Source organism: Mustela nivalis (genome assembly GCF_964662115.1).
Source record: "Mustela nivalis genome assembly, chromosome: 7".
Lineage (NCBI taxonomy): Eukaryota > Metazoa > Chordata > Mammalia > Carnivora > Mustelidae > Mustela > Mustela nivalis.
In genome coordinates, this window is record NC_139026.1 from 16,237,701 (window position 1) to 16,265,551 (window position 27,851).

The 27,851-nt window shown below is 43.3% G+C and overlaps 1 protein-coding gene across 14 annotated transcripts in view; it reads left to right on the forward strand.

Annotated features, from left to right (window-relative positions):
* SLC41A2 (solute carrier family 41 member 2) overlaps window positions 1–27,851 on the forward strand; it is a 178,814-nt gene that overhangs the window by 112,945 nt on the left and 38,018 nt on the right. For 13 of the 14 annotated variants that reach the window (XR_014313863.1, XM_082739089.1, XM_082739081.1 and 10 more), the window contains one exon: window positions 2,389–5,702. Coding sequence is in view for 12 of the 14 variants with exons in the window: in XM_082739089.1 (XP_082595215.1) it covers window positions 2,389–2,574 (186 nt within the window). In the remaining 2 variants the exon portion in view is untranslated. Of the gene's footprint in view, window positions 1–2,388; window positions 5,703–17,327; window positions 17,461–27,851 lie in introns of those variants that run through there. The other variant, XR_014313864.1, reaches the window with a different exon arrangement.

The window sequence follows — 27,851 nt, forward strand, 5'->3', positions numbered from 1 at the left end:
TTTGGCCCACAGGCTGTAGATTGCCAAATCCTGTTCTAGATAAATCTAATCCATTCAGTGCAGATGCTAGACAAGGAATTCCTAAGTTGGATGCCTATCATATATGTATGATAGTATATACTACATAAATTTACGTATATAAATATATGTGAACTTATCCTATATAAATATATATAATGCACATATTATACAGATTTATTTCTATTTCCTGCCAATCCCATAGAAATAACCTACCTTATTCTCTTCAAAACTGCTGTTTCCTTCTGCACACATCATTACTCACTCATAGCAGGTTTCTTTATTGAACCTCCATACATTCCAGGAATATAGAGTGTACTGCAGGACTTGGTCTGTTTATAGACAACCCAGATTGGTTTTTTGGAAACAGTTCTGTCTTCTGGTAACTTTTCTCCCATAGCCTAAAACTACCCTCTGAAGCTGCGTATTATAAACTAATATCTCCTGACGCCATACCTTAAGTTTACATCTCCCACTCTCCCTACACAGGACAAACTGTTCTTGTTCTCATGGGATACTCCGTGTCCCACTGATTCTCATGGATTCGGTCAAATAGCAAGGGCGTGCTTGGGGAGCCAGTCACTTTGCTAGACACTGGAGACCCAGGGGGAGCGAGTTCCTATGGAAATAAGGTATCCGGAACAGAACACACTGCCCAGATGTGGCCTGGCCCACCCGGAGCCCAGTGGATGGCACTCTTTCTTGGTCTGTACATTATGCTTTTAATAATGTAACCTGAGTTCCTGCTGCTTTCTTACCTTTCTCTTTCTGCCCCCCACCCCAGACTGCAGCGGTTATTAACTATCTCAAAGTCAGTGTGGCAGACACGAGGTCCTTTGGGTTTTCTTCAAATGAGAAAATTTAGGCTCAGAGTAGAAAGAAGCTTGCCCAAAGTCATACAGCTGATAAATGGAAGTCAAATCCATGTCTTATCTTTTCCAAGTTCTCATGTTCCATGCTTTCTCCACATATAACACAGGTTGTCCTGATGGAACTTTCTGTGATCCCAAAACAGTCTTTGCCAGGGAAACACTAAAGAAGAAACAGCCTCCTGCAAAAGAAAATGAGGCTTAAGATGCAGCCTCTCTCTCTGACAGGTGTCCAAAGACATGTAAAGTTTACTTCTTTGGAATGGGTACATGTCTGCCTCTGTTTAGACAAGCCAGTCTCGTCTCTGGCAAAGGTGTCAGAGCTAAGCACAGCACACAGAAGTTTAGAACTCAAGGCAGACACCTCACCTCCATGGCCAATGTGTCAGAACAGCAAAAGATAACAGCCCCTTCGTGTAGACCCTGGACCAGGGGTGGCCTCTCACGGTCTGGGAGGCCACAGACTGTCGCACTAATGACTCTCTTCAGATCTACTCGTAGCAGGCATCTGGTGAAAGCTTACTGTGTGCCAGCGACTGATGATGTAGTCTGTTATTCTCACAGCATTCTCATGAAGTAGGTGCCCTTATTATCTCTAACGTTCACTTGGAGAAGGAGCATCTGAGAGGTTAAGTGACTTGCCTGCGGTTGGTGAGTGGGTGATGCAGGAGGGCTCACCGCCACGCCACTGTTCCTGCCAAGTTCTCAAAAACCAGGGAACATGGACCTCTCTAACCCCAAACCACTTTTTAATACCAAAGGAGTTTAGAAATTAGAGGATCCTCCTACTCTATACATTCGAAGAAAAAAAAATACCGGATCCCCAAATTCAAAGCATTCTGATGGTCTTCATTTTCCCGATAGCCTAGAAAGTACTTAACATCTGTCACCATAGTATTTGAATCACCCTTTAAAATATCTGGATGCTGTGTCTGTATCTGTGCATCTGTGGAGACAGGTCATTCCTCATTGGACCCTTCTGGTGGTGGATCTTAGCATTGACGGGCATGTCCCCCTGACAGGCCACCCGTGGCCTTCTAATTAGTAAGTGAACGGTTGGTTCCCCATCGTCATTTCATTTGATACACCTGCAATAGGAGAATGTTACTCCTTATTTTAATTTTTATTTCCTTCCTTATAGGTCTTCCTTCTTCACAGGTTTATCATATAGAGAGAAGCTGAAACAGGCAGTGGTTTGGCCACTGTGCAATACTGTTAAATAGTAGGCTTACTGGGATTTGGGGGAAGCTTGAAGAAAATGACATGGTATATGGGAAAAGTGGAAGAAAAGTTATTAATTGCAGAGATACATGTCATTTTTTTCTTGTGAGAAGGAAAGCTTCCTGCCAGATAAATATTTCTTCTTTTCAAGCGTGGTTCTTGACTTTGACATATGTTCTTCCTTTCAGAAAGCTGTGGTATAGACGTATGGCCCAGTGGGCCTTACGTTTACTGGGCCAGGAATGTCCCAGTCACAGGAATGATCTCTGGTGTTTTCTAGGTGTTTACCTTGCTGTGGATTGCTGACTGGATGGTCCGTCACTTCTGGAGGAAAGGGAAGGACCCGGATAGCTTCTCCATCCCCTATCTGACGGCATTGGGTGACCTGCTTGGGACAGCTCTTTTAGCCTTAAGTTTTCATTTTCTTTGGCTTATTGGAGATCGAGATGGGGACGTTGGAGACTAATAAATCCTACAAACTGTTCTCGAGTCCCAACGAGGAAAACACAAGACAACCACTTATGACTCTTTTTCAAAAATCTTAAATCAATAGTTGACTTCTACCAGGGTAATCTTTAGTTGGCCCTGATTCAATTAAATGGCCTTAACATTTTTTTAAGGAATTTGTGTTAAAACCAGAATGAACAGTATTTGTGCTGCTTTTCGTAGAATAAATGGTAATTTGACATAGATGTAGACACACGCTCAAGCTCTGAAATTAATTAAATAGGAAAGAATATAAGATGTTTACAGTGAATAATTTAAAAATCACTGATGTAGCAGAAATGTAATTTATTATTGTTTAACTTAATAATGCCAGGTTTGAGGAAACTGAGTTCTCCTTCAGCCTGTCTTGTCTCAAAGATGTGTTGTCCTGCATATCCTACTATAAAATGAAAAGGACCAAAACCAAGCCTTTAATAGTTTTAACTATGCCCATCTCTCTGCTAGCTGAGGATAAATGATCAGCTATTAGCTCCCAACCTGACTTAAATATGTTCTGCTGAGCACAAGATAAACTTACTTTTCCCTGTGCCAGTGTGAATTTAACTTCAGCTCTGTAAGGTCTTGGCAGGCTAGCCTTGAAACACAGAATGACCTCGAGAGATCTTTAAAGAAAGCAGTGGGCCATATTTAACCATTGTTTCAGTGAAAGAATTTTGATCTTTCTAAGAAGACTGAATAGTCAAAACCAGAAGATAAACTGGGCTGCATTTATAGGGACAGGATGGTGTAAGAAATTGTGTGTGTGTGTGTGTGTGTGTGTGTGTGTGTGTGTGTGTGTGTGTGAGAGAGAGAGAAAGAGAGAGAGAGAGAGAGAGAGAGAGAAGAACAGAGAGAAGGCAGAAGTGTTGGACAGAGAACAAAATCTTGGATGGTTAATAGCAAAGATTATAGTGCTATAGAAATACTAACTTTATGTAATTATTCTTAAACACATTTTATTGATATGCTTTTATCATTTGGTCTGCAAATTTTGCTACTCTCCAGGATTTACTATTTATTACCTGTATTGTAATTTTTTCTTATGAAAAAAACTACCATTTAATATCACCATGACTTTATTGTAAGATTTCGAATGAGCAAGTGATCCATTTGCTCTTTTGAAGACATTTGTTGGAACATTTAGGCTTACTGTTTTAAGAGAGAAGTTGGTAGGTTACCTTAGTGGTTGGTCATCTCTGTACATATCACCTGTTTGCACAGGCTTATCTCTACTCTGTCATATACAGTGCTATGTTTCCTATATATTTTTCTAAAACTCTGACCTATATTCCTAAACTTGGCCAACGCTTTAGTTATTCAGTAGGTCAGCATTTTTATATCACATATTGTTCATTTAAAAAAATGCAGTAGAGTCTCTCAAGACCATCAGATATCTAATAATTGAACTGGTAAGGGGAAACATGTACATTAACGTTGATCATTATGGTTTAAGTTGGGAGTTAGGGTTAACATATAAATAGTATATTGTTTATAAACATAATGGGGGACGTATTCCTCTTACATTCTTTAAAATAAGGGGACTGTGGTATAGAGTTATATATTTTTGCTTATTTTAAAACTTTATTCTACTCTTCTGCCTTATAATGAATCTTCCAAGGCAGAGAACTGAACTAATTATAGACTTTCTCCTTTGGAGAGTTATAATGTCAAATAGTGAACAGTCTTTTAAAAGAAAGAACGATTAAGTCAATGAATATGTAGCTGCAAAGAGTTTTTTTTTTTCTTTAAAAAAATCCATAAATAATTTCTTTGATTTTTATTGTAAAGCATTTGTAAATTACTTATTTACATTTGGGCTGTATGATTCATAAGCGTTTCTGTTTGCCGATAGATTTCTATCTTGATTTATAACATAAAAAAGTGTCCAGCAAACTACATTTTTAAAGCATTTACCATCATCTTTAGTGCATTACCTATTCTGAAACACACTCAAATACACTCTATTATATAGTACTCACAACGGCACCTGTGAACCAGATCAGGGAGAGATTCTTATCTGTATTTTGCGCCAGAAGAAACTGAAGTGCAGAGAAGTTACACTTCTAACGTTGCCTGGGTGTGAAAGTGCCGAAATCATGACTAAAATCTGGGTCTCTGGTCTCCTGAGCCAATTACTCTTTCTATGACCACCCCCCCCAGGGGTGCCGAGAGTACCTAACTCATTAACTGACAGAAAATAGGCTGGAGCATCAGGATTTTCTAAAGTAGAATAGAATATTGCCACATCTTTTAGTGTTCAGACAAGGAAACCTCCATCTAATCTGTCTTAATGGTAAGTGTAGCCCAACTCTAAATTATTCATGTTCTAAGACCAAGGAAAACACAGATAAATGAAGACTTCAGAATAAAAACTAATGCCTAATTTCATTGAACATTTAGTGGCCACCACCTCCCCTGATTTAACATTTTCCATAGATGCTAATAAGTAACTAGCGTGGCTGATTTGAGTTCTGTCTCCTTTTTCTTTTACTACCCAACCTTCACTATAGCAACAAAAAGTCTAAAAGGCATGTGTGTCATAAGGAAAAATAAAGACATGGAAAAATCAGTTACCAATTAGCTCAGTTAATTTATAAAAGGGATATAGAGTCCTTTAATAAAAAGCTTTTGACTGGTTTTCCGAAAGCCTTTACATAAGTATGCAACTAATAAGAGACTTATTTACCCATGAAATAATTTATTATCAGTCTTATATAATGTAAATTGACAGTATTTATTTTTATACAACATAAAAACTCCTTTCCAAACATCTTCCTTTCACTAATTTATCAGATGCTTTATTTATATAGAGATCATCTTTTTAAGAACATATTTTTATTCTTGCTCACTAACCTTTTTTTTTCCTTTAAAAAATAAAGTTTAGAAGCTGATACAATGGGAACTTATGGTCATGTCTCTTCTGGGAGACATCAAAAGTTTCCCCGTCATACACTATCAGTGATGTAGCCAAATGAACTACATTCTAAGAAGTCTTTCAGTAATCGGGCTTCCTTGCCTTACAATGTATCTGTGGTATCCTATACCCATTTATAATGGGCATCTGCTGTCTTTGAATTGTTGTAAACTCAAGAATAAAATGTAAGAAATTCAGCCTTGTTGTACTTCTTGATAAACTAGAAGGACATCAAGCCTGTGTGGAACTCACCTAGAAGAGACTGGAGTGATCTGTCAATATTTGTTGTAACAAGTTTAATAAACCAGGCTCTGGCCACCTCTCCACCTCCAAACCATTGCTTTACCACTTCTCCACCATTGAACACTCCTCTCATTTTCAGCTTCCATTCCTAGGTCCACCAGTCCACACACCTCCTTCAGACTCACTGGACAGCTCTGGTTAAACACAGCCCCTGCCTTGGCGGCACTCACGCAGCAGAATACGGCTCACAAAAGACACAGGACTGCTCAGACAGATCTTTGAATTTATAACCTCAGCCATCAGGTTAACCCGCACTGCCCAGCAGCCTGCGCTATTTCTCCGATCACTTCATTCTCTGGAGCTCAGGCCTTTGTCTCCTATACTTTACTGAAAGTAGACCTGTCAAGGTCATCAAGAGTCCCCGGGTTGCCAAATCCAGCAATCAGTTCTCAGAATTCTCACCTTATTTGGCCTCTGTAAGTCTTTGAAGGTCTCCTTTCTCCTTGAAATGCTTTCTTCATTTAGCTTCCTTCCAAAAAACAAAAAACAAAAAAACCTTCTGCCTTCCGCTTTCTTTTCTACATCACTGAAAGCCCTGTGTCTGTCCTGCTGGTGGTTTTTCCTCAATCTCTACATTCTGGAATGACCTACAGCTCATTATTGATGACCTCTTCTGTATCTACTCTTTCTGGGTGACCACGCCCACCTCATTGTTTCAAATGCCATCTGTGGCCTTAGTCCCAGGCCCCTCACCCGAGTTCCAGACCTGTATGTTCACACGACTGCTGGACAACTCCACGCGAACCATGATGAGGTATCTCAAACATTTGAACAACACTATCAGCCACTTAACCTAACTGACACAAATAGACCGCCGTATCAAACGACGACAGAATACACGTTAAGGGGCTAATCCCCTTCATATATAAAGAGCTTCTATAAACCAGGAAGAGAGAACAACAATCCAATAGTAAAAAAGCCAAAGACATAATTCATTAAAAAAACAAATGCTCAATATCCAAACTGAAAGAAATGCTAATTAAAATCCTATTGAGGGGTGCCTGGTTGGCTCAGTTGGTTGCCCAATTCCATTTCTGCTCAGATCATGATCTCAGGGTCCTGGGATGGAGCTTCATGTCAGGTTCCATGCCCCATAGAGAGTCTGCTTGAAGATTCTCTCCCTCTGCCCTGCTTCCTGCTCTCTTTCTTTCTCAAATAATGAATCTTAAAAAAAAAAAAAAAATCACAGCGAGATATCCTTTCTCATCTATCAAATTGACAAAAATTCAAAATCTAATAAAACATTCTCTTGGCCAGGCTGTAGGGAAACAGACAATATTGCTGGTAATAAATGATAGATTTACCATAATAAACTGATAACATCTCTGTAGAAGGGAATCTGGCCCATAGCTACCAAAATTATAGACACATTTATCATTTGATCCTGTAGTCCCACTATCACCATCATTAGACCCAGGCAAGTAAAGCCCCTGCCCTGGGCCCTCTACCACATGAAGTGGCTGGGAAACCAGCCAGCAGGCCACAGCCATGTCACTGCCTGTTTTTATAAATAAAGTTTTATTAGAATGCAGCCACGCCCATTTGTTTTCATACTGTTTCTGGCTACTTTCCCTCTATGGCAACAGAATAGAGGAGCTATGAAAGATATATAGCCTGCAAAGACTGAAGTATTTACTCTCTAACCCTTTATACACCAAAAAAGTTGACCCCCCCTGCTTCAGAGTCAATTCCTCAAATTTTACTTTTGAGTCTCCCTCAGGTACCTGGGACTAGCCAGCATCAGCTGTGTCATCCAGGCAGGGCAGCCCAACCTGAAACTAGTCCTCGATGGGCTCTAGTTGCCGGAAGCACCTCACAGATTTATAAATCACTGCCCAATTCCTGGGACCATCCAGGGATGAAAATGGGCCCCCGTTCCCATTTCTTCTCTTCAGGGTGAGCCCCTTGAATGGGGTCAACTAGATGCCCCAGCAAGTCAAGACAGTTTGCCTGTGGGGTAGTCCTAAGGCTCTAGGGCTGGGCCCAGTTCCAAGAAGGCAGCAGGGTGGACCGGTCATTCTCACTGGCTAGAATGACAGTGGGCTGCAGGAATGCTGCTGACATTGATTTGGAGCGACTGACACATCAGACAGAGGACAAGTTCAGAGCTCTGGGCCACTGAGGATCGGCTAACAGCTAACCCTTGGACTTGAGTCTCAGATCTCGTTTGTCAGCATTCTGACTATAGCATCACCTCTGGCCTAGAGCATTGAAGGGTGGCAGGGTGGTGGCAGGTGTCCTTTACCCTGTGTGCCCTCACCGTTTGCACCCAAGAGAGTCGCCCTAACTTCTTGGCTGTCTCTGTGCCACTTGTCATGCTGTCCTCTGGGGGTGGCTGCTCATTTCTCGGCTGATGGCTTTCAAGACCACTGCCCCACCACTGACCCTTCCAATTGATGTCCTGTCTTGCCTCCAGTTGATGTGCTGATGCCATGCTTCCCCAGATCAGTCTTAAATTGTACTGGACAAGGAACAGTCATTCATCATGTAGACGGTACCATTTTCTCAACCTGCTTCTGGAGCCTCACTTAGCCTCCTCGCTGGTGATGGTGTGTGGAAGGCAGGCACTGCTAAAGAAATATTCAATGACACTTGCTAACAATGGTAAGGCAAACCTTACTCAGGCACCATTCAACGGGATGTTATAGTGGGGGAGAGAGATGGGCTCAACTCTGAAAACAACATAGGCGAGTGGGGAGCCATAGCCACTCAGGAGCAGGGTAGGGGTCAGTGGGTGGAAAATCACTGAGAGGAAACATCAGGGGTGAGGGGCATTCTGCCTCAGTGGACCTAACAGGATTCTTGCGAAACGCAGCAGATCGATGTGATCGGACCTCATCACCTGGGGTGTGGTGGCAGATGAGGGGCCCAATCAGATATCAAAGTTGGATCAGATATTAAAGGTGAGGGGTTCTGGTTAAATGGACTTAGCAGGGTTCTTGTTAAAACTGGGTTTGGTAAGGAAGTGTGCAGATGGACCTAGGAGAAGTTTGGGGAGCCTGACCAGAGTTTGAATCTTTGGATGTGGTCAACACGGAAAGAAATCACATCTCAAATGCCATAACTACAGCCTAAACAATCAAGGGAAGATATGGTTGAAAGATGTATTGTTCTACATTTATGCTCTAAAATTCCAATAAATTTAATGTGAGAAGACATTGTCTCCCACAGTTTAATGCACACCTGCAGTGAGCCGGGCATCCGTGGCCGCTATCAGCAAAGCTCAGGAGCAACCTTTGAGAAAGTCATTGGAAGCCAGTATCCCGGGGGCAAGATGGTGTGGTAACCCTGGAAGAACTGTCAACAGCATTAAATAAATGGGATTAGAGGCCAGAGGCCAGAACATCTGTACCGGTGCGCCCCTCTGAGGCCCTGCTGGTTGGGTTCAGGACCACAGCAATAAAGCAAGTCAAATGAGGTTTTTCGTTTCATAGTGTCTATAGAAGTTATGTTTATAGTATATTAAGTCTGCAACAGCATTATGTCTTTAAAAAAAACAATGCCAGAAGTGCTTGGGTGGCTCAGTCGAGCATCCAACTCTTGGTTTTGGCTCAGCTCATGATCTTATGGGTGTTGAGATCCAGTCCCTTGTCAAGCTCCACGCTGAGCATGGGGTCTGCTTGTCCCTCTCCCTCTGCTCCTCCCACCCTCAAATGAATAGATAAATCTTAAAAATACCTTATTGCCAAAAAATGATAACATCTGAGCCTTGAGCAACTCTTAATCTTGCCTCTACATTGATGGCTGCTGAGTAATCAGGCCGGCAATTGTAGAAGGGCAGGGTGTCTGTAGCAGTCTCTTAAAAATAAGACAACAATGACGTCTGTCACATCAACTGACTCTTCCATTCACCAGTGATTTCTCCGTAGCACACGATGCTGTTCGATAGCATTTTACCTAGTCGGACTTCTTTCAAAACTAGAGACAAGCCTCCCAAACCTGCCACTGCTCAGTCCACACGTTCAGGTAATATTCTCCAACCTTTGTTGTCATCACAACAGTCTACAGCATCTTCACCAGTAGACTCCAACTCAAGCAGCCATTTCTTTGTTCATCCCTAAGAGGCACCTCTTCATCTGTTAAAAGTTTATCATGAGATTGCAGCAACTGAAGTATAATCATAATTTAAAAGTTTGAAATATGGCAAGAATTACCAAAATGTAGACACAGAGGCAGGAAGTGAGTGAATGCTGTGGGGAAAATGGTGCGGAGAGCCTTGCTCAGCGTCGGGCGCCACAGACCTTCAATTTGTTAAAACAAAACAAAACAAAACAAAAAACCACACACACACACACAATATCTGTGAAACTCAAAACCAAACCAAACCAAACCAAACCAAACCAAAAAAACAACGAAGCACACTAAAGGTAAGCCTGTAAATGGATTCAATCTACATTTTGGTTACGTTAACCTGTATTCCATAAATGACTCTGAACCCAGGGTTGGGCAGAAAGGAAAGTCCCATCTGGATTGAATCTGCCTCACTGTGATGGTAAAGCTAAAGGCTTTAAAGGTGATTTCCACAAGTATTTTCCTCCCAAAGGCAGTAGTCCGGTTGCTTTGGTCTGGACTTAGGTCTCCTTCATCTTGGTTCTACTTTTCCGGTGAATCAACAGCTGATGCTCACATTACCTGAGAGCGTTATTGTCATCAAACATGCCGTGTGAGTGTGTGTGTGTGCACACACGTGTGAGGGCACCCGGGTGTGTGTGCACATGTGTGCAGTTCAGACCCCATCGTGAAATCCGGACCCGACACTGTGATGTGGCTTCAGTGGCGGACATCATCCCTGGGAACACTGGCAACGTCGCTTACACCTACCCCTGCCTAGAATTTGTCAAATAGTTTCTCTCGAACGAACGTCATTTGAATTGGGGACTTTGTTGTTGTCGCGATGAATATTCATGAGACATTCATTGCAGGGTGCTTTTAAAAAAAATTATTACTTGTGTTTTGATTCTCTAGTGCCTGAATGGTTTCTGCTAATAGCATGTCAGAAGTTGAATATAACAGAACGTGAGCTGCCTGTCCACGGAGTGAATAGCTCGTGATAGAGGCTAATTGGGTTTGGCATACTCTTGTGATTTCATAGAGCTTAATATTAAAGAGATAGGTTTCCTAGGCCCCCATGAAAGCTGATCTAGATCACGAGGGAAGTTAACGAGTTTTTATTAAGTGCCAGATGTGAAGCGGCTTCTGCTGTCAGCACTGAGGAGAATCCGAAGGATGAAATGAGGCTCTTGTGGCTCATGGCAGGTGATCCGTCAGAGGGCCAGGGATTTACATATGGGAAAACCCACAGCAGTTTTGGATAAGAGTAAAAACTGCCAACTAGGGTGCCCGGGTGGCTCAGTGGGTTAAGCCTCTGCCTTCAGCTCAGGTCATGATCTCAGGGTCCTGGGATCGAGTGCCACATGCCTAGCTCCCTGCCTAGCAGAGAGCCTGCTTCCTCCTCTCTCTCTCTCCCTCTCTGCCTACTTGCGATCTCTCTCGCTGTCAAATAAATAAAATCTTAAAAAAAAAAAAAAAACTGCCAACTAACTGTCCACCAGTAGAGGAATAGTTAAAGAACTATGGTACACAGTTTTCAAAATATATGTAAAATATATAACCATCACATACAATCATATTTTCCAAAACCAGTTAATGACATGGGGGAAATTCTCACAGTGTTAAGTGAAAAAAATCAGGACAGATGCAGGTTGATCTTATTTATTGTGGACTGCCTTCCACCACCTCTCACCCAGGGACTGGGGAGAAATAAACAAATAAACAAAAAAGCCCCTTGGACTTATCAGTTTTCCTGCTAACTTAATGCAAGGAAATGAATACAATCCGGGCAGAGAGAAGTCAATACTTCGGGAAGGAAACGGATCCTCACAAAGGTCAGTTCTATAATTCCAGATCTTATTTTAGGAAAACAAATCAGAACTTCACTGTGTCCATACCCCCCAGGGTCTCCATCTCCGCCCCCAAAAGCTGGCCTCAGCCATCCCTGAGTCCCGTGCTCACTGCTGCCCCTGATGGAGTCACCAGAAACTGCAAGGAGAACAGCACAGAGAAGGGAGCAGGCAAGCTGTGAAATTTGCAAGAGGCAGGACATAATGAGCAGGTTATTTCTTCAGGGATGAGGGGCAGTGTGCTCATGGGAAAAGGAGGAGGCTGGGGAAACCAAGGGGACTAGGGAGAAGTGGGAAGAATTCAGGTGAGTGAAATCCACGTGGCACAGCCCAGAAGACCTGGCCAGGATTTCTCAGTGCTTCACATGGCAGTCACCTTGACCCTATTGAGGGAGTCAGCTGTGGGGGCCTGGGCAGCTCACCGCCCTGGTGCAGAAGTCAAGGGTGATAAAGCACAAGTATAGGAGGCCAGGCATCCTGCCAACCAGCTTCTGCCTATCTGCCCAATTAAGTATGACTTTGTAGCAACGGTTGAATCATTCATTAAAGGACTCCCAGTCTTCTTTGGCCAATGGACTGCTGAGGATCAGGAAGCATCTGGGGAAGGCCCCAACTTTATGGGACATGGGAAGGGACATGCTTTGGGGACAGAAATGCAAAGGAGCTCCCAGCAGACTCAGTGCCTATGAGCTGGAGAACTACGGGGTGGGGAAGAAAGGTAAGAAATATATGTGTGGTGTGTAACTGTACATTTTTAAGGAATTGGAAGGAAACACCAACAACATAGTTATCCTATGGTGATATTTTAGTGGATTTTCTTTTCTATTCATGCTTCTTTATATTTCTAAAATTTTGTGCAGCAAACATTATTATTGTGGTTGTTTAAAGCTATATGTCTTTTTTTTTTTTTTAAGATTTTATTTATTTGACAGAGAGAGAGATCACAAGTAGGCAGAGAGGGAGGCAGAGAGAGAGGAAGAAGCAGGCTCCCCGCTGAACAGAGAGCCAGACGTGGGGCTCGATCCCAGGACCCTGAGATCATGACCTGAGCCAAAGGCAGAGGCTTTACCCACTGAGCCACCCGGCACCTGCAAATGGAGTTTTCAAGTGAAATTTGCTCGTGCGGTATTCACTTGGCTCTAGTGTTATGACAGAGGGTACCTTTATATTGAGAATACCGCCACCCAGGCCACCACCTGTCACTGTCATTAGTGCTAACGTCTGTCATCATCATTGACTTGTCATCATCACCGGATAGTGACTTAAGGATTTTCTGCATCCTTTTAAGATGAGCAAGTGATATGGCCAGGAACACACAGGACAAGAGCTCTTCGCTTTCTAAACTTCCAAAACCTCTATCAGACGTATATTGGGCAAAATCTATTCTAACATGTCTTATGAATGTTACATACTGTGGTAGCTCCTTAAGCCTGGGTAGGCAACAAAATACATTAAATACAACTTCAGTTGCTCTGTTGCATCCCACTCTCCTGATTGGATCATTGGAGTACGCTGTCTTTGATCCAACCCTACCTATCACCTCCATTGGAATGCACCAGCCGAGGTAACATGCTGCCTTAAGTCTATTAACAATAGGAGCCCACAAAAGTGGACATTTGGGGCCCATGTAGTCTGGTGAACGGAGATGACTTGATTAGCTGGAGGAGGTCTTGGCTTCTGAAGCTACTAGCTCAAATAACAAATGTCCTCCTTTGGTCACGTTTGAGATGGGAGAAACTCGGGTAGAGTTGATTTTGAGTTTTAATTCGAAGATACGATGAAGCATTTCCCACGAGGAAGAAATTTAGGCTTCTTGGTCATTTATCCAGAAGGCTGAATAATTTCAGGGTGGAGGAAAATGTGGTCAGTGGCCTCAGAGGAATCAGCGCATTAACCATCCTGCCGAAATGTAAAACTCTTCTGTGTGGGTTAATGGGTACAATTAACACCAAAATTAGATACCATATGTAGGTAATAGAGGTTATTTAACACAGCTATTGACTATATACATCTCTGGACTGTGGAGCAGGTAGACTTGGAATTCATTAGAGAGTGTAATTAGCAAGACTTTATTGGATTTCCTTATTGGCTCCCGAGCGGGTTTGTCCGGGAAACCGCTCAGGAGGTAGTTGCTGGAGGAAGCCCGAGTGGCCATCTTTTCCACGTTTGGGTAAAGCTGTATTTCCAGATGCAGATTCGGATCATCCAACTAAACTTAATCTCATCGTATCCTCCCTCTCTCCAACCCCTCTGCCTCTCTCCCGTCTTTCCCCTACCCGCAAATGAACTTTTCTGCCCAACCATCAAGCTCCTTCCTCATTCTTCCTGTCACTCGAGTCACTTCGGCACGAGTGTTGGTCGATGTCAGGGGGGGCCTCTTCCTTCCCCATTTTACCAGCTGAGCTCACTTCCGACCTTCCATGGCAGACTCCCATCTACCCATGGATAAAAAAATATCATTTATTGAGATAAAGGGAGGCAGAAGGAAGTAAGTCCATGGTGGAAGGAAAGGGGATGAATGTTTGACTCTGGGAAGAGGAAAGTCACGGTAAAAAGCTTTCCTGAGGGGCGCCTGGGTGGCTCAGTGGGTTAAAGCCTCTGCCTTCGGCTCAGGTCATGATCCCAGGGTTCTGGGATCGAGCCCCACATCGGGCTCTCTGCTCAGCAGGGAGCCTGCTTCCTCCTCTCTCTCTGCCTGCCTCTCTGCCTGCTTGTGATCTCTGTCTGTCAAATAAATAAATAAAATGTTTAAAAAAAAAAAAAAAAAGCTTTCCTGAAATCAAATCAGACTGAACCTTTGAGCAAAGGTTTCTGATGTGGGACGCCTGGGTGGCTCAGTCGGTTAAGTGTCCACCTTCCACTCAGGTCATGATCTCAGAGTCCTGGGATCCAATCCTGCCCCAGACTCCCTGCTCAGCGGGAAGCCTGCTTCTCCCTCCGCCTGTGGCTGCCCCTGCATCACCTGGGAAGCTCTTATAAACCGCGGCCACCTGGTCCCACACCCAGAGATTCTGGTTGAATTGCACAGGGGGCAGGGCAGGGTGGGGATCCGAACATTCTCACAGCGTCCAGGGGATTCTAGAAGGCCAGCCAGAGTAAGAATGCTTCAAGATCAGAGCTTCTCGTGCGTTCCTGTGTCAGTCAGTCACCGCGGTGGGTGGCAGGGGGATTTTGTTGCAGTGAGGATTCTGGTTCAGTAGGTTTGGGGTGAGGCCTGACATCTTGCATTCCTAAAAAGTTCCTAGGGGCTGCTGATGCTGCTGTTTTCCGGATGACACCGTGGGAAAACAGTTTGCACCTCTAAAGAAACTGAGATAAAGCCCAGGTGCTACTAGACTTGAGTCTGCGCAGGAGAGGAGGAGGAGGATGACGATGATAATGATCGTTTGGATGCAGGGTAAAGGCAATTACGGTTTCCCCAGACCTCACCAGCCGCTGAGTTCAATTAAGGGCTCAGGCTGACAATATGTTTATGGCACCTGCTTAAACAAGCTCTCTCCCTAAGTCTCACCCAGAGATTTCGACGTGTCCCTGGTGGGGGTGGGGGTCCCTCACTCCCCTTCAGCCACAGCTTGTCTGGATCGCCTGGTTCATGCTCCAAGTTCAGGTCACCTCTCGGGGAGGGCTGTTACTGCTGCTGGTGCCAGGCCCTGCCCCTGCCGCCCCGGGGCCCCTCAGAAAACACGGCAGAACCTCTGTCCAGGTCAACGCCAGCTTCTGGTAGCTTCTATGCAGCAGCGGGAGAATGAGGCACAGGTGCCAAACACCAAGCTCGCTTCCTGCCGCACCAGCCCGCGTCTCTTCTGAAATGGCATCAGAGTCTCCCTGCAGCTCCTCTCCAGGCCAAGTCCATGGGCTGGCAAAGACACAGACATCATCTCTGGCTTGGCAAAGAGGAAGAATGTAAATTGGCTCCAGGCGGGAAAAACTCTGCCTCCGGGAACGGAGCTCCTTGCCACAAGAAGAAATGTGGAAGTGGGAGCAAGATGGCCCGTGCTGCTGAAGTGGAGGGAGGGGGGTGCTGGGGGTGTTGAACGGCCCCAGTTTCTTGAGTGGAAGCATCACCCCGTTTGGATTGCTTCAGGATGCATGTGGCAAGTCAGACAATTAAGCAGTGAGACATTTAGACAACGTTGAATGAAACCATTAAAATGCAAACTACATGGAGATCCTGTCTGGCTGCCCATCCCCAGTGCCCCTGCTCCTAGGTTAAGCCACTGGGACTCCCTGTGTCAGCCTTACCTGCTGTCTTGCGGCTCTAAACCATGCTCTACCTCAGCTTCACGATTTCTTGGTTTTAAGCAATTATTTACTAATAACCAATGTGAAAGATGTACAGCTTGATTCACTTCCGCCTCCTTCTCCGACCCCCTCCTGATTTTGCTGGTGGTGTTTTTTGTGGACTGGTTCTTATTTTGGTTAAACTATTTGCTATGCTTAAACTGTTGTTTCTTGATCCATAACTCTTTAAAGACCGGTTTTTCACTTACCGATGTGTCTGCATCCCTGGGTTATTTCATCAAGATTTTCGAAACAGCATCAAAGGTTCAGAAATAGCCAAAGTAAAACCGGCGATTCACTGATGTAGTAATTAGTGAAAATGTATTGGGCACACAGCGAAAAAGCCAGTTTGCAAACCGGGAGCCCGCACACCAGAACGCAGAATGAGACTCAGGGGTAATATGGTTATAAAGCAGCTTATCTAATAAGGAAGCGGTAACTGTTCATTCTTCACAGTGGTTGTTTGCAATATTAGAATTCTCCCAAAATGATGGGGGAATTGGCCGGTGGGTTGGCTCATATCAACCTAGAACAGTTTAACTTTCGTTTATGATTTCCAGAGGCGTAAGCAAGAAAATAACCCAGGTCAAGTTAGCCTTGCAAAATAAGCCGAATTAAGCTTTGCTTGTATAACTAAACCGGTTTTGTCTGCTCGGGGAATTTTCAAGGCTGGTCTCTGTTTGTTTTTGATTTTAACAAGGGAAAACAAAGTTTAGAAAGTTATGCTTAAATAAACAGAATTTAGCAAAGGACCAGGGCAGGCTGACTGGATGCACAGAATAGGAAACCTGTCCTCTGCCAAGAGTCAAAGGCAAATTGATTCTCTTCCCTTAAATGCCATCAGATACTGAACCGTTTATGTCACTGAAACGTTGCGTGTCACTGAAAAGGAACCCTGGATATGTGTGGTTTGTTTTACTTTGGGAATGAATACTCTCGTGCAGTTTTCCCTCTCTGGTGTTGCAAAATTATCTTCTTCCTTGATGATACAGGGGGAAAAATAACCCTATTATTCATCTCTTCCACCCATTTATTGCATTATGAGCACGTGCATATACATTGATTTCTTTCTAGGACAATTTGCATAGAACTCATCCTGGGATGAACTTTTCCTTACCTTCTTTAGTTAGTTTCCCCGTGTTCGGGGGCTTATGCGTTGTCTTCAATTCATTTTTCCTTTTGCTGCCGCGGATCCCTAAATTACTTTTTCAAAGAAATGTCTGGAGGTGTTTGCATGTCTGAAAATGGGTTTTGGCAGGTCTGAAAATGTATTTTGTTCCCCTAATATCTGATTAATGTTTGATTAATTCTACATTGAAAATCCTTTTCCTCCAGAACTTTGAAGACCTTTCTCTACTGCCATCTAGAATTTAAGCACCACTGAAAAGAAAGCAGCGGTTCACCGTACTGAGCCAGACTGCTGGCTTGAAGTCCTGGTGGGCCACCTGCTCGCTGTGCGGCCATGGGGGTAAGTTTCTCAGTATTTTCATCCAAAATATGATGATGATATAGAAGTTCGCTATTATATATAAAGTGAGGCAGCTGCTCTCACATAGTGAGCCCTATGGTAGTGTTAGCTCCTTTAAAAAAAATTCAATTTTATCATCGTTCTTGTCTGGCATGTATCCTGGGTATTCTGAAATATCATGATACCACAGCTGTGTGAGTCTTTCTGTGCTCCATGAATTTGGTAGTTAGAAGACCCTTTGAAGTATCTTCCTTTAGTTCTGGAGATTAGAAAAACTTTTAAGAAATAATTTTATGCCTTCCACTTTCTCTCTTCTCTCTTTCTCAGATGCCTTGGTTAAATGTAGACCCTTTTAGATTAAGATGATGTGTTCCTTTTTTTTTTTTTTTTCTCAGATTTTCCATTTTTCTGTCTTTTCTATATTCAGGGAGATCATCTCAACTATTTCTTCCACCTGATTTATTACGTTCTAAATTTCTGCATTCGTGTCTTTAATTATCACAAATGGTTTCTTGTTCTGTGCTTCTTTTGGTTCACTTTGGAGTTTTTAGTGGATGTAATAACCATCCATATCTCTTTGTGGCACTTTAGTTAGATTTGTTTTACGATCTAAAATTTCCATTCCTTTCAGAATGCAATGGACCGTAGTCCTTCATAGATGCATCACTTCTTTTGAATAATTTTATGTTTTAATCCTTTCCCATGATATTAATTTTACCCTTCCATAATTGACATTCTATTTATTTATTTATTTTAAAGATTTTATTTATTTGATAGACAGAGATTACAAGTAGGCGGAGAGGCAGGCAGAGAGAGGAGGAAGCAGGCTCCCCGCTGAGCAGAGAGCCAGACGTGGGGCTCAATCCCAGGACCCTGGGATCATGACCTGAGCGGAAGACAGAGGCTTTAACCCACTGAGCCACCCAGGTGCCCCCCATAATTGACATTTTTAAAAAATCACATTTTGCTGCTCCCTGTAATTAGGACATAGACTTTACTTCCGCCAATCAGAATATGATCCTTTGAGAAATTCGATTCTAAAGTGAGTTACAGGAGGGAATGGCCAGGACACCTTGTATCTATTTTTTCTTTTTTTTTTTTTTACTTTTTACTGTAAACATTTTTTTTTAATTTTTTATAAACATATAATGTATTTTTATCCCCAGGGGTACAGGTCTGTGAATCACCAGGTTTACACACTTCACAGTACTCACCAAAGCACATACCCTCCCCAATGTCCATAACCCCACCCCCCTTCTCCCAAATCCCCTCCCCCCAGCAACCCTTAGTTTGTTTTGTGAGATTAAGAGTCACTTATGGTTTGTCTCCCTCCCAATCCCATCTTGTTTCATTTATTCTTCTCCTACCCACTTAACCCCCCATGTTGCATCTCTACTTCCTCATATCAGGGAGATCATATGATAGTTGTCTTTCTCCGCTTGACTTATTTTGCTAAGCATGATACCCTCTTGTTCCATCCACATCATCGCAAATGGCAAGATTTCATTTCTTTTGATGGCTGCATAGTATTCCATTGTGTATATATACCACATCTTCTTTATCGATTCATCTGTTGATGGACGTCTAGGTTCCTTCCATAGTTTGGCTATTGTAGACATTGTTGCTATAAACATTCAGGTGCACCTGCCCCTTCAGATCACTGCATTTGTATCTTTAGGGTAAATACCCGGTAGTGCAATTGCTGGGTCATAGGGTAGTTCTATTTTCAACATTTTGAGGAACCTCCAAGCTGTTTTCCAGAGTGGCTGCTTGCATTCCAGCTTGCATTCCCACCAACAGTGTAGGAGGGTTCCCCTTTCTCCGCATCCTCACCAGCATCTGCCATTTCCTGACTTGTTAATTTTAGCCATTCTGACTGGTGTGAGGTGGTATCTCATTGTGGTTTTGATTTGTATTTCCCTGATGCTGAGTGATATGGAGCACTTTCTCATGAGTCTGTTGGCCATCTGGATGTCTTCTTTGCAGAAATGTCTGTTCATGTCTTCTGCCCATTTCTTCACTGGATTATTTGTTCTTTGGGTGTTGAGTTTGCTAAATTCTTTATAGATTTTGGACACTAGCCCTTTATCTGATATGTTGTTTGCAAATATCTTCTCCCATTCTGCCAGTTGTCTTTTGGTTTTGTTAACTGTTTCCTTTGCTGTGCAAAAGCTTTTGATCTTGATGAAATCCCAATAGTTCATTTTTGTCCTTGCTTCCCTTGCCTTTGGTGATGTTCCTAAGAAGATGTTGCTGCGCACCTTGTATCTATTTTGCACTGTGGGGAAACAGAGGCAACATTTCTCTGGAGTCTGTAGCAGTATGGTTCTGGGAGATGTTCCTAGAGACTAAGCCCAGAGTTGGGTCCTCCAGTCCTTTCAAAGTTTGTGTAAGATGCCTAACACCCAAAATAAGTACTTTCCTGATAATAACTTTCTAGCTGGATTTACCCCCTGTATTCCAGATTTTTCCCCCCAAACTACTCATATGGCTTTGCCACATGGATATTCAATGTATCTTCCTCTTGGTTTTCATGTCCTTGTGTTCTCCTCTTTCACTGAGTGCAGGCAGGTGGGGAATATGGGCTCACTTCTAGTCATTACAATATGGCAGGCGTAATGGGATGTCCTCTCTCAGATCACATAACAAACAGAGCATAGCTTCTATTTTGGGTCCTCACTCTCTCTGGCTCATTGGTGGATCATTCAGCATGGGAAAAATAAACTGCCATGTCCTAAAACATCCCTGTGGAGAGGCCTATGTGGCAAGATGCCAAGGCCTACCAAAATCCATGTGAGTGAGCTAGGGAACTAGGTCTGCTCACACTCATTTGAGCTTCTGAGTGAGACCACAGCCCAGCCAGTAGCTTGACAGCAGTGTCATGGGAAATCTCAGCGACAGGCACCCAGCTAAACAGCTCCTGATAGCTGACTCACAGAAACCGTGAGAATAAATGTTTGGTGTTTGACAGCATTTTGCACTGAACTAGAACAAATAATCCTAAAATCTGTATGGAACCACAAAAGACCCTGAGTAGTCAAGGCAATCTTGAAAAAGAACAAAACTGGAGGCATCACAATCTGTTTAAAAATATACTACATAGCTATAGTAATCAAAACAGTACACAAACAGACACAGAGATCAACAGAACAGAATAGGGAGCCCAGGAACAAACCCACAATTATATGTTTAATTTATGACAAAGGCAAGAATATGCAATAGGAAAAAGACAGTCCCTTCAACAAATGGTGCTGGCCAAACTGGACAGCTACATGCAGAAGAATGAACTGGACCACTTTCTCCCACCACACACAAAAATAAACTCAAAGTGGATTAAAGAAATCCTAAAAATCCTAGAACAGGCAGTAATTTCTCAGACATCAGCCATAGCAACTTTTTTCCAGATATGTTTCCTCATGCAAGGAAAATAAAAACTCCTGGGACTATATCAAAATAAAAAGCTCTGCCCAGCAAAGGAAACAGTCAACAAAGCAAAAAGATAACCTACTGAATGGGAGAGGATATTTGTAAATGATATATCCGATAGGGGGTTAATATCCAAAATATATGAAGAACTTACATAATGCAACACCAAAGAACCCACAAACCATCCAATTAAAAAATGGGCAGAAGACATAACCAGACATTTCCACAAAGAAGACATGTGAAAAGATGATCAACATCACTCATCATCATCAGGGAATTGCAAATCAAACCACAGTGACATATCACTTCATACCTGTCAATGGCTAAAACCAATAACATAAGAACAACAGGTGTTGGTAGGGATGCAGACAAAAGGAAGTCCTCAAGACCTGTTGGGAATGCAGACTGGTGCAGACACTGTGGGAAACAGCATGGAGATTATTAAAAAAAATTAACAGAATTATGATATGAGGGGCACCTGGGTGGCTCAGTGGGTTAAAGCCTCTGCCTTCAGCTCAGGTCATGATCCCAGGGTCCTGGGATCGAGCCCCGCATCGGTATCTCTGCTCAGTGGGGAGCCTTCTCCCCCCCACCCACTCTGTGCCCGCCTCTCTGCCTACTTGTGATTGCTGTCAAATAAATAAAGTCTTTTAAAAAAAAAAGAATTACAATATGATCCAGTGATTTCTCTATTGGGCATTTACCCAAAGAACACGAAAACACTAATTTAAAAAGATATGTGCACCTTTGTGTTTATTGCAGGATTGTGTACAATAGCCAAGATATGGAAGCAGCCTAAGTGTTCATCAATAGGGGAGTAGATAAAAAAAAAAAAAGTGTGTGTGTGTGTGTGTGTATTCCACAGAATTAAATATTTCAAGGATGAAATCTTGCCGTTTGCAACAACATGGTTGGATCTAGTAGGTAGAATGCTAAGTGAAATAAGTCCGTCAGAGAAGGACAAATACCATATGATATTCACCCGTGTGGAATTTAAGAAACACATGAACACAAATAGAAAAAGGAGACAAACCAAGAAACAGACTCTTCACTGCAGAGAACAAACTGGTCGCTACTGAAGGGTGGGCGGTGGGGGGGTGATGGGGGAAATGGAGGAAGGGGATGAAGAGTATACTTGCGACGAGCTGAGTAATGTACAGAATTGTGGATCACTCGATTACAACACCTGAAACAATGCTGTTAATTTTTTAAAATTATTTCCTGAATTAACAAAGTGTTTTGTGTTTCCAGCCACTATGTTAGGGGGTAATTTGTTAGGTAGCAATAGCTAAATAGTACAGGCATCGCAAATTTAACTTGTCTAAAACCAGACTCCTGAACTTGACTCATGCCCTCAATGGGCTCCTCCTCTCAGAGACGCTCATCTCCATGAATGACTACCCTACCCTTCCAGTGGCGGAGACCAAAAGTTTGGAATCATCCTTGATTCCAAATGATGATCCTTGGATCATCCTCTTTCTCATGACGAAGGACCAAGCCATCAGCAGTCCTTGTCAGCTCTACCTTCCCAATGTTTCTAAAATCTGCCCATTTCACCTCAGCTTTGCTACTGTAGTCCTCTCTGAGATGAGGAAACCGTTGTCCTCTGATGAAGCTGTTGTCCTCTCTGATATGGACAATTGCAGTAACTTCTCCATGAGTCGCTATCCTTCTACAGTTTCCTTCCAACACAAAACCAGAGTGACTCATTTAAAGGTAAAGTCATTTTTTTCTCCTTGGCTCAAAGCTCTCTAATGGTTCCACATCTCTCTAGTGAAGACGGTCTTTAGAATGACTTGAAAGGCCTGTGTGGTCTGACCTTCTTTCCAGGCTCTCTTCCATGTGTTCTCTTCCCAAGCCATCCTGGCCAAAGTTGGAGCCTACCTCAGGGCCTTTGCATTTTCTGTTCTTCAGCCAGCATCTCTGGGCACACCTGATGGTAGGGAAGGGATTGTCTCCTTTGTCCATTGCTATTCCTCCCCATACCTAGAGCTCTGCTCAGTTCACACTAAGTCTTTAAATATTCGTTGTGCACATGTATAACTCGGGTAGAACGGATGCAGTACTCTGTAGCTAAAAGCCCTGAGCAACACACAGCATCCATGGTTTGGTCTGCTTGTCCTTTGTGTGGGGCTTTTCTCTGCACACCTAGGACTGTTAGTGACCTGTGTATATTTAATAGTGAGACACTGGTTCATTCATGTAGGTAGTTGGTGTGATTTTCTGTCTCTAGTGGTCTCTTTCCTGCATGAGAGGGCTGACTATACCGTGGAGGGGTGTGTGTGCGCGCGCACGTATGCGTGTCTGGGGTAGGGGGGTTCCTGGATATATCCAGTGGCAAACTTCACGAAAATCTTTCACTAGAGCATATTCGTGTTAAGGAATAGGCGCATGCATTGGGTTTCTTCCCCAAAATGTCCAAATGAGAATGGCTTTCTCTACTTTGAGGACTTGACCACCCCTAGAGGAGCATTATATTGCCCTGCTCTGATTTTTGGAGCATTTTCTTCTGGTTTAAGTCCAAGAGCACCATCGCTGGTAGGGGTGAGGGAAGCTGCTACTTGACGTTTTTTGATCATTTCCATCAGTGTCTGCTCTTCAGCCCATGTTTGTCCCCAGAGACCCCCCAGAGGCAAGAACGCTGCTGTGTGTCTTGTGGCGAGGGGGTGGGGGGGCGGTCTCCTTCCCTGATTGTGTGTTCCCCCATCTACCCCACCATCTACCTCCCATATTCCCGTATTCACCATTTAAGACTGCAGATTCCCCAGCTCCCTTTTCAATTTTCAGCAATTTTCTGACTTTACTCTATTTATTTCTTTTTTTGCTCCTCTCATGTCAGTGTGTTTCCAGGAAGACGAGGTGGTAAACTCAAATGCGCGCTATGTCATCTTCAAACAGCAGACATGCATGATATTGTAATTTTCGCTTCTTGCCACCCTCATTAGATGCTGGTTTGATTTTTCCACTCGCCTTCATTTTCTTTCGCCAGAAGCTTTCGTTCCTGGTGTTATGAAATTTTACAATGACAAGTCTCTTGGTGGAGGCGTTTTTTTATTCACTGTACTGAACTGAGTCCCTCCCTTACTTCTCGAAAAATTTCCACTATTTTTGATAGTTTTCTACTCACTGTTTTATCTTCCTGGAATTCCTATTCATTAGAAATTTTACCTCCTGTCTAGATTAACCAGCCCTCTCATCTTTCTTGTTATCTTCTTCCTGTGAGTTTTCCTCATCTCCTTCTCCTTCAACTGAATTTATTTTGGCTCTCCTACTTTTAATTTCCAATCTCTATTTGTTCCTTGTTTTGGGCCTTTTTCATTTTATGAATACAGTAGTCTGTCTTACCTCCTGCAAGATAATAGCCCTATTTGGTGTTTGGTTTGTTTTAATCTATTTCCTCTGGATTTATTTTTTCTCTTTGCTTTGGATGGCTTTCCCAAATATTTGGAGATTCCTAACTGTATGCTTTGTTACAAAGCTAAGTGGAGGCATATAAAGAATTTTAAGAGCTTGAGAAACAATGGATGTGAATTGGGTAGGGCCAGTGAGCATTCCTAAGGTTAAGCTTCCTGGGCAGGAGACCTGGAAAGGCTTACAGAGAGCAAGTGTGGAAGCGAAGAAGGGAAATGATCTGATTGGCTGTGGCTTGGTTGGCTGTTTACGACTGGTTGTGCTTAGCATTTTGATTTCAGAACCGGAGGAATTGATAGGCTTAGATTTTGGTTTGCTTATGTAGGCCCCCCCCATGGCCCTAGAGACACTTCAGTCCAATGGCCTCCTTGTGTAATTAACTGAACAGCTACATTCAAGAGTCAGACCAGGCATGAGTTTCATTTGTTGACTGGTGGATTTCACTGTGGAATAACTTGGGCCATTGGGCATTTGCGTGGAGGTCATTTCTCTGGGATCCGGAGTGGTGGGTAGACCGCAGGGTGCTCGTTCCCGCACCGGGTGGCAGGAATAACAGTCACAGAATGGCAGACATCAGCAACAAAGTGTCATTGTCTAAACAGGATGCCCCCTACCCCCCGCCAAGATACTATGCCAATACCATACTTTATTATCCTATAATCTGTGACCAAGGTGAGGACGAGTACTGGTATTTACTTATTTTGATGCTCCTTGATGTCTCAATAAAGCATGTGGAATGAATGAATGGCGGGGATTTGCTCCTGGCCTTGCTCCGCACCTCGAATAACAGTTGCTGGGGCCAACTGAGTGACTGTCACAGGTCCCTGCCCAGGGCCCTGAGCGATCCAGTGGTGGGGGTTTGGGGGGAGGGCGCTCAGTCCTCCTGAGACCACAAGGAGAGTACGCATGCGCTTGGGGCCCAGAAGGGGGAGCCTCGCCTCTCCTTGTCCTGTCCCTGCAGTTCTTTTTTTTTTTTTTTTAAGATTTTATTTATTTATTTGACAGACAGAGATCACAAGTAGGCAGAGAGGCAAGCAGAGAGAGAGAGAGAGAGAGAGGGAGAGAGAGAGGAGGAAGCAGGCTCCCTGCTGAGCAGAGAGCCCGATGCGGGGCTCGATCCCAGGACCCTGAGATCATGATCCCAGCCGAAGGCAGCAGCCCGAACCACTGAGCCACCCAGGCGCCCCCGTCCCTGCAGTTCTTAACAGCGAGGCTGAGCTTACGGTTGCATCTTTTTGCCAAAACTGAGCCTGGAGCTAGTGACTTCCAGCGATATAATGATCTCTCAAGCTACCCTCTCATCTTTTCGGTCCGGATATTTTTCCCTTTCATGTTTTCCACATTTAAGAGCGATCAGTGTCCTATCTGCCCTGTCATTTTGCTGTTTCACTAACTTGGAGAGCCACTTGTCGTCTGAAAATGTGCCCTCTTTGAGGCCAGTGGAGAACACCATGTTCTTTTTCCCTCTAGAAAAAGGAGCATGATCCCTGTTCTCGTTTCCCTCTTTAAGTTACTTTGTGTCAGATTTGTCCCCATGCCACGATCATTAATATTTAAATAGACTTTCTTAAGAAATTTTAAAAGACAAAGGGATGAAGCCTTCCTGTTTGAGCACATGTTACTTGCCTCACACTAAATCCGATGACGGATGAAGAGAAAACATTCCTTTCAGAGTTTCACAATCTCCTGGAAGAAACACACATAAACATAACGAAGTTTGGCAAACGTTATATTATTATTATTTTTTAAAGATTTTACTTATTCATTTGACAGAGATCGCAAGTAGGCAGAGAGGCAGGTGTGGGAGGGGGGAAGCAGGCTCCCTGCGGGGCTCGATCCCAGGACTCTGGGATCATGACCTGAGCCGAAGGCAGAGGCTTTAACCCACTGAGCCACCCAGGTGCCCCACGTTATATTATTATTAAGAGCTCAGAAACAGTATTTCGAGGACAGAGAATAAACACATGGTTTCTCTGTGACCCCAGCTGGGTATCCACCAATGACTCTCAAACATGGAAGTAAAGTTTAAAATCAGGAAAATTACCTTGCGCTTTGCTTTTATCACTTCCACTCCAGATTTGTAAATTAACAAATGGAAATCCGAAGTGACAGGCAGGTGTGAAAGAGAACTCAAAGAAACAGCTGCTTTAAGGAATAATATTGAAAATGTATAAAAGCTGTTAATAAATAAAAAGAAGCCCATATGTGTATTTTAAAAATCCCAAACACTTCTCTCCTGGCTTCTTCACAATCCCGAAGTATAAATAGCTTTTTTTTTTTTTTAATTAACCAAATCTGCCCAGATTTCTGCAGACCTTCAAGGAAGCATGAAGAAGAAGATATGAGTTGATGTGAAGGATTACGTTAGAGATGGTGGTTGTTAAAAAGGAAAAGGAAGCAAAGCATGAGACCCCGAGCTAAGGCTCGGGAACGTGTCTGTCTGGGGAGCTAGTCCGTGGGGAGGCAGGTTTGACACAAGAGTAGCTTGATTATTTTGTTAACTGTTTCCTTTGCTGTGCAAAAGCTTTTGATCTTGATGAAATCCCAATAGTTCATTTTTGCCCTTGCTTCCCTTGCCTTTGGCGATGTTCCTAGGAAGATGTTGCTGCGGCTGAGGTCGAAGAGGTTGCTGCCTGTGTTCTCCTCAAGGATTTTGATGGATTCCTTTCACACATTCGACATATCAGATAAAGGACTAGTGTCCAAAATCTATAAAGAACTTAGCAAACTCAACACCCAAAGAACAAATAATCCAATCAAGAAATGGGCAGAGGACATGAACAGACATTTCTGCAAAGAAGACATCCAGATGGCCAACAGACACATGAAAAAGTGCTCCATATCACTCGGCATCAGGGAAATACAAATCAAAACCACAATGAGATATCACCTCACACCAGTCAGAATGGCTAAAATTAACAAGTCAGGAAATGACAGATGCTGGCAAGGATGCGGAGAAAGGGGAACCCTCCTACACTGTTGGTGGGAATGCAAGCTGGTGCAACCACTCTGGAAAACAGCATGGAGGTTCCTCAAAATGTTGAAAATAGAACTGCCCTATGACCCAGCAATTGCATTTTAGGGTATTTACCCTAAAGATACAAACGTAGTGATCCAAAGGGGCACGTGCACCCGAATGTTTATAGCAGCAATGTCCACAATAGCCAAACTATGGAAAGAACCTAGATGTCCATCAACAGATGAATGGATCAAGAAGATGTGGTATATATACACAATGGAATACTATGCAGCCATCAAAAGAAATGAAATCTTGCCATTTGCGACAACATGGATGGAACTAGAGCGTATCATGCTTAGCAAAATAAGTCAAGCAGAGAAAGACAATTATCATATGATCTCCCTGATATGAAGAAGTGGTGATGCAACATGGGGGCTTAAGTGGGTAGGAGAAGAATAAATGAAACAAGATGGGATTGGGAGGGAGACAAACCATAAGTGACTCTTAGTCTCACAAAACAAACTGAGGTTAGCTAGGGGGAGGAGGGTTGGGAGAAGGAGGTGGGGTTATGGACATTGTGGAGGGTATGTGCTAT